The 7,893-nt window shown below is 40.9% G+C and overlaps 1 protein-coding gene across 2 annotated transcripts in view; it reads right to left on the bottom strand.

The window, feature by feature from the left end:
* Window positions 1-466: 466 nt before the first annotated feature.
* DCTN4 (dynactin subunit 4) overlaps window positions 467-7,893 on the bottom strand; it is a 29,744-nt gene continuing 22,317 nt past the window's right edge. For both annotated transcript variants that reach the window (XM_032337292.1, XM_032337293.1), the window contains 3 exons: window positions 7,486-7,593; window positions 5,537-5,634; window positions 467-3,075 (listed from right to left, as the gene is read on the bottom strand). In XM_032337292.1, coding sequence (XP_032193183.1) covers window positions 2,862-3,075; window positions 5,537-5,634; window positions 7,486-7,593 — 420 coding nt within the window. In that variant the 3' untranslated portion in view covers window positions 467-2,861. The remainder of the gene's footprint in view (window positions 3,076-5,536; window positions 5,635-7,485; window positions 7,594-7,893) is intronic.

Genomic DNA, 7,893 nt, shown 5'->3' with positions numbered 1-7,893 from the left:
GTAAGTGACATCCTTGAACAGATGAGAGGATGAGACCAGCTGCGCTTGGTGGTGGGGCCTGCGTCAGACAGGAGCGCCAGTTCATCTGTAGTATTGGGAGGGAAGGAAGAGGTCCAGGAGGACAGGGGGAGGGGATGGAGGGGCTACCTATCAGGGATGGGCCATTTTGGGTTATCTGAAAAGATGTCTTGGGGAGCATGGACCTGGGGTAAAAGCTGATGGGGACCTAACAACATGACATTTATATAATGGTTCTGTGAATATGTTTATACGGAGCCCAAGCATCACCGACCTCTGTTACAGTGAACTAACTCGATAGGGGCTTTCAGTTTAGTTCGTTTAAAGAAACAGAAGAGGCAGCATACCCCAGTGACCCTCCTACTAACGCTCTTCCCTCCAAGCCAGTCTTCTGACTCTGAGCCATGCTATTCCATTCAGCCCTCATGAAAGCAAATGAAAGACATACTCAAGGTTTGTCTGCTTTATTTCACTACATTAAGTTAAGCTATAAGGCAAAACAGGGGCCTGTAATTCATAAAGATTAAGGAGTGCCTCTCATTCCCAAAAGGGACCAAAAAGGATGTTTCTTCACAAATATACGTGACATTTATTTAACTCATTACACCTATAAGCACTTTGAACAAAAGAAACCTCAGTGGGCTAATCAAACTACAAATACATATTAACTTAGCTTTATGTTTCCAAAACTGTAGCTTCTAGTGCTAACGACACTGCACTCGCCAGCAGTGGTGCACTGCCTGTGCGCTGCCAATCCTGCACCTGATCTAGTATAAAAAAGCGACAAATAGATTCTGAATTCACCTCCTGCAGGTGTTGAACCGTTTCTGCTAATACACAGAATACTGGCTTGCACTGAGAACTATCTTGAGGAAACAGTAAAACAATGGCTCTGTTATTCAAGTTAATTTGGCTTCTGAGGAAAAAAAAAATTCTATGATCAAAAGTGTTTTTGTGTTTCTGTGTTACATGGGGGTGATGAGAGCCATTACTTCAACATTATTACTTTGGGGAACAAACACTAGCTACATGCCGTAAACACACAATATGCAAGTGTGCGTAGTCTGCAAATGTAAACACAGGAAGCCATTCTCTCCTCTGACGTCCAGGTCCTCCACAGGCAAGCATGGAGCCATGGCTTCAGAGCAGATTCTTGCACGTAGTGAAATAAAAACTGAGACACCAAAAATTAAAACTATTTCTCTAGTCTGCATATTTGTCCTTACATGACCTCCTGCCCCAACTCCTAAGAGGCTAAACCTTACTTATTACTGTCATAATATTAGAGATATGTGTATTTCCTTCTTATGCTGCAGCATATGTATTACTCTGTGAAACAATGTTTCATTAAGTCAGCTTGACATTTTGAGTAGGATTTAGTGTTCTCTCAAAGGCTTACTAAATATTTTTGTCTTCCAAAGGGAGCTAATAAGTTACTATGTCCTGCCTGTATTCTAGATTACTATATATCTTAATTTCTTTTTTTTTTTTTTACACTAAAGGCTTGAACTTAAAAACAAAACGAGGATAAAAAGGAAATTTCTCTTTTCCCCCAAAATGTGTTGTCTGCTTGCTAATAATACATTTACAGAAAATGTGGTGCAGACCGTGGTCTACTTGGTCAAGTCTCATTTTAGAAAATGCCACAGAAAATTAAGATTAGCAAGCCAGCTCCAGGATACCAAAAGAAAACAGCATGTGTGCTGTCAGGCAAGTATTCTGGGGTACTAGCTGAACTATTTTGTGTTTTACGATCAAAACAGTCTTATTCAACACACCTTATGATAGATGTTTTAAACTCAGGATGGGAAAAGGTTATCTTAATACCCAGTTTGGGATTTAAGAGATTGTAACTGCTATTTTCCCCTTCAAATCAATGGAAAGAATATTAGTTTGGATCATGCTAAAAGTCTGACCTTTAAAATGTTTTCTGCATTCCAGAAGTGAACTCGTCTACCAAGTTTTCTTTGGCCTCTTTCCAGGTCCCACATATTTAGAACTTACTGAGTTAAAGAGGCAGAGCAGATGGGAAGGGGAGGGAGTAAAACACAGAAGGGATACCTCCGGATGACAGCATTAACCCCTGGATATTGTGGCAACATTTAAAAGTGAATGGAATTTGCAACCCCTTGGTATGGCATGTGATTGCTTGCTTCTCCAATTCTTAAAAGAAGTTCCATATTCTAATAAGAAAGAAATTTTAAGAGCACCTGATAAATATGCATCCTCTACTTACTCAGAAGACAGCAAATCGGGAGTGCCTTAAGAATCTCACAGGTTTTGCCAAACACCACGAAACGAAAGACAGGGTGACAATTCTATTTTTCTGTCCAATGGAAACCACGGCAAGATGGGAGCCATAGGGGCAGGTGAAGGGATGTGTTTAGACTGCTAGATTATAGCTACATGGAATGCGGAGGGCAGCTGACACACTGACACCAGCACTGGGTCATTAACAGCAGGTCTGCCTTGCAGTTATCATTTTATCTGTGAGACTGTGACCCTTTTTGAGGTCAGACTGGGAGACAGTATGGTCAGTTTCTCGGGTGGTAAATCTAATGCCACTCCAAAGAACAGCCATCCCCTTTCTTGGGAGGGAACTGTGCTGTTGTTATTCGACGTGCAGGGTTCAGTGAGGGAGACAGATTACTAGTATGAACAGAAGTGAGAGCAAGAGGAACAGCAGTTAGCCTGAGTCCCTAATGTCTTGCCAGTGCCCCCACCCTCTGAGGAACAGGATTCAGTAGCGCATGGGTACATTATTACAAACAAGGCTTAATGAAGCAGCGGCTTCCACATGTTAACATGGGCTCATGGTGTCCTTTGCCCCACCAGTGGCACCTTTAAGGAAGAAGCGGGCCCAAGCTGAGTTCCACATGCTGGGTGAGCCAGATGACTTCTGTGCCCTGGTCACTTTCTTCGATGGGGCGGATGGGGGCCGCCAGGTTTTTAAAATCATGCTTCATCTTAAAGCACACGGTCACTTCGCCCTCCTCCCGCTGTGGCGTCACTTTGATGAAAATGCCCACTTTGTTGGCCTTTCTGAAGGCTATAATGCTATGGAAAAAAGTAAGTACAGTGTTGGGTAGGTCACAAGTCAGCCAAGCCACGAAGACTTACATTTTATCTAATGACAAGTTATTACGATCATCTTGTTTATTAGCAATAGAGTTCTTTCAGCAAAATGTCAATCTACCTTTTTAATATTACAAAAGTAAAATACAGTCCTATGTAATTGAAATTCAAATAGGAAAAAAGTTAAGTCTTCCCTTATTTTCCCCTTTAGCACACAGAAAAACTACGAACACTTTGGTTCTTAACCTACCAGGTATTTTTCTACGAGTTTGCACCAACACAAAAGGGACACACTACTTGTTCCGTTAACTTGGTTTTTTCCACTCAGTTTATCACAAATACCTTTCCATGCTGGTATATACAGATCTTCTCCATTCTACTTAATGGCTGCAGAGTATTTTCTTATAGGTTTACTATAACTGGTATATACTAATATTACCAATTTTCCTGTCATAAACAATGGTGCTGTGAATATCCCTTTACATTGATCTTTGTGTGCATGTGGTAATGTTTCTATAGGATACAGACTGATATTAACTCAGAACTTTACAGTAACTTCTAGAACACTATAAAAGTAGTGTTTTTAAAATAAGCTCTGTAAATCAGAAATTTCTGGAATAGAAAAATAATCTTTAGTTGATATTTCCGTTTTGACTTTCTCTGATGTGCACTTCACGTTTGTGCTTTAATAACTTAGCTTCAAACAAAAAGTCTAAGGGCAATGAAACAGAATTTGATCTACTATTCAAATGATACTCCGAGAAAAGTTACTGAATTTAAACATTTACAGAGTATCATATAGTATTTATTTCTAACTATCTGAAAGTGCTAAAAGTGCAATGTGAAGTATAATTAATTCAATTTATTACTCTATCATATAATCTGACTAGAATTTGATATCTCAGATGATCTTTCCAGCAGCTGACCTTGGCTTAACAAATTTCTATATCTAACTAATGTCATTTAAGCATCCACATAAAGCAATGATTACAGAAAATGCCTTTTGTATTGTATTAACTCAATACATTTTGTACTGTAGTAAATAAACCCTTGTAGGATTCATTAAAAAAGAAAAGTTTTCTTTTAAAATTTAAAAATAGTAAGAAGGAAAAAGTGTCTTTCTAGCCTCATTTACCAGGCAACCACTGAAAGCTGGGAAGATTTAAAAATTTAAAAAAAAAAAAAAAATGCAGATTTCTGGTGTACCCCTAGACCTTCCAGAGACAATCTCTGGGCTGGGGACTGGAACTCTACAGAATGAAACAAAACAATGGTGCTTTCCAAAGTCAACTCAGGTTTGCCAATCATGGTGCTAAACTCATCTTTGCCCTTTATTTTTCCCAGTCATCCCATGTTATTCCTTCTAATTCTTGCTGAGGGAGTTTGGATCATTCGTTAAAAAAACCTTATATGTGGAGCGCCTGGGTGGCTCAGTGGGTTAAGCCTCTGCCTTTAGCTCAGGTCATGATCTCAGGCTCCTGGGATCGAGCCCCACATCGGGCTCTCTGCTCAGTGGAGAGCCTGTTTCCCACTCTCTCTCTGCCTGCCTACTGTGATCTCTCTGTCAAATAAATAAATAAAAATCTTAAAAAAAAAAAAAAACCAACACCTTACATGCTCCTTGTGCCAGCATATGAAGCTGTTCTTTTCAGCTCCAAGTCCACCTTCTGTATCTTGCTTTGTGACACAGGATTCTGCCACCCATGTCTCTCTGCTTTGTAGGCTGGCTCCCTGTCAGGTTCATGTCCAATGGAGGGGTTCTAACGGAGCCTAGAAACCTGGAGGGGCAAGTGGCTTGCTCCTGCCTATGAGCTGCCTCTGTGTTTGTATATATGTGTGTCTGTGTGTGTGTGTGTGTGGGGGGTGTTCCTGTGGGCCTCACTCTAGCAATGGTTCTTCACCCAGGAAGGGACAGTACCTGTTGCAGTTTTAGACTGTATCCTAACTGATGTATCCTCATCCAGGCAAAGGTTTGGCTTTTTATTTCTCAGTTATTAGGCAAGACAGAGTCAAATCTATTACTCAAAGGGCAGGTGGGGAGGGTATGTGGAGAAATCTAATGATAAAACTATAGAAGAGAATACTGTATCCTGTAACTATTAAAAAAAATGCACTTGAAATTTTTAATTAACAGGGGAAAATATTTGCTACTTAAATGGAAACAAAGATTAGAAACTGCTTACAGAATGATCCCAATGATGGAAGAAATACATAGAAGGACAAAGACCAAAATGTTAACAGTGCTCATCTCTGGCAGTGGGATTTTATTTTCCTTCATGGTTTCGTATATATATTCTGCAAATTTCTACAGTAATTTTTTTATAAACAAAGAAAAAAATCACCTTAAAAAATCAAGATTAAAAAAACTGGGGTCTGTAAGTGGACCTCCTACATTAGCTAACTGTACTATGTTGGGGGAGGGGGTCACTAAGTGCTCACTCACTCAGGATCGTCCTGAAAGTCCTGGGGTTCTGCCAACTCATCATACTCCGCTGCTGCATCCTTGCCAGCTAGGACGAGCTCTTTGGGAGGCACCACCACCTGCAGAGTAAAAGAGAGAGGGCTGCCTCAGAATGGGTCAGTCTGTTGCAGGACATTCACTCCACAATATATGACACAGTGGTATACAGAAGGAAGGAAGGAAGTTTCAGGAAACAGAGTATTACTTCACTTATACAGAGTTTAAAAACTGTTAGGAACACAGACATTTCTAGTAAAAGTACAAGAACAAAGAACAGTTAAGCAGCAGTCTTCAGACTAAGCCTTATGTTGTAACTAAGCCTCAACTTTGCTATGTCAGAGATTAGCAGGTAATGGTGTCAACCGCATTTGTAATTATGGGTAAGAATGAGGATGGGAGGTATAAAGAGAAAGATAGCAAGTCTACAAACTGGGGTACACATCAGGCACTTATTTCTGTCTCACAGGAACAGGTTATTAGTGTTACTAAAAAGAGCAAGGACAGATGAGTGTCATCGCTCTTTGAAAGTGATGCTAATAAGTGAAATCATTAAAAAGCAGAAGGAAAAAAAGAAAAAGGAGATAAAGAAATTCCCTACTAATAAGTATTTTTTCAATAATAGCTAATTAAAGATATAGGAATCACTTCTATCAATTTTTGTTGTATCATGCTGAATTACGAGTCAATAATAGATTATCCATTGAGTAAAGTTCTTTTTTTTTTTTTTTAAAGATTTTATTTATTTATCAGAGAGAGAGAAGGGGAGAGAGCGAGCACAGGCAGACAGAATGGCAGGCAGAGGCAGAGGGAGAAGCAGGCTCCCTGCTGAGCAAGGAGCCCGATGTGGGACTCGATCCCAGGACACTGGGATCATGACCTGAGCCGAAGGCAGCTGCTTAACCAACTGAGCCACCCAGGCGTCCCTTGAGTAAAGTTCTTGATCTAAAATTTCAAATACTAGATGAATCACCAAGTAACAAAATGAAAAAAAGGTCACATTTTGTTCATTCAATTAACATTTACAGAAAGTCAAAATCACCTATTTTAATGTTTAGTGCTATGTATACTGTACGTAAGTGGAGGGCATCTAGCGGAAGCACACCGGCATTTAGAAGGGTATGTTATTTCCTAGGGTCTTGAGGTCTGAGCAGGAGTCAGACAGAGAGATGCGGGTATATATGTCAGGAAATGGCACTCGAGCTAGAAGAAAAGCAGCTGCAATTCCCACCGCATCGGCTTGGAGGATATGCATTAGTATTTAGAATTTGGAGAATGCTAGATTTGGGGATTTGGGGAAAGGTCATCCTGGAAGATCAGATGGGGGGGACCACTGAGAACCGCTTACGCTATGTGAGGAATTTGGATTTTCTCCCTAAGTCAGAGGGATGCCAAATGATCAGCCTGCCATTATCAGAGTTAGATTTTAGAAAGATCACTTTGGAAGCAAGACAGATGACAGGCTGGAATGGCAGTGGGGGTGGATTCCGAACAGGTAAGCAAGGACATTACTGGCACAGTATAGGTAAAAAAGGATGAGATCTTCAAACAGGGCAGTGGCAGTGTGATTGTGCATAAAATAAAACGAAAAACAAAGCAAAACAACAACAACAAACACAGGGGTGCCTGCGTGGCTTAGTTGGTTAAATACTGCCTTTGGCTCAGGTCATAATCCCAGGGTCCTGGGACAGTTTCGGGCTCCTTGATCAGTGGGGAGCCTGCTTTTCCCTCTGCCTCTGCCTCTCTCTCTCTCTTTCTCCTTCTGTCTCTCATGAATAAATAAATAAAATCTTAAAAAAAAAATAAATTCGGGAGGTGAAATCAAAAGAAACTGATGATTGCTTGAATGTGGAAATGGAAGACAGTGTGGAGTCCTTTAAGCCAGGTCAAAAGGCCCCTCCAGGAAAAGTCACGGTCCCTCAAAATGCTCCTACCTTAGCAGTGCTGTTGATGTCATCTGGGTCCCCCTCCTCGCACTCCAGCAGCGTCACGTGGGTGAGGTTCTCCACTGGATTCGTAAGCGTCAGGAGGACCTGGCTCTCCTGGGGAAGAGAACAAGCCTCTCTCAGACATGTTCCACTACTGCCACCTAGTCCACTTTCTTAGTTGCTGAACCACGCATTTCACAAAATTGTCACCTCCTGCCCCTGCCCCCCATTATTCCCGAGCAGTAACACCCACCTCTACATCACTACATTCTCAAAGTGCTTGCAGATTCCTATTCTACTAATTTATATTAGGCTATATATGCCATGGAGTTCCTTAAATTACATGAGGAAATACGGGAGATCCTATAGAAAGGGCCAGGTACTAGACTCAGAAGTTCTGAGGAATGTACATTA

Source organism: Mustela erminea, chromosome 3 (genome assembly GCF_009829155.1).
Source record: "Mustela erminea isolate mMusErm1 chromosome 3, mMusErm1.Pri, whole genome shotgun sequence".
In the NCBI taxonomy this organism is placed as follows: Eukaryota; Metazoa; Chordata; class Mammalia; order Carnivora; family Mustelidae; genus Mustela; species Mustela erminea.
The sequence above is the reverse complement of the archived record's forward strand: the minus strand, read 5'-3'. Positions and strand labels throughout refer to the sequence as shown.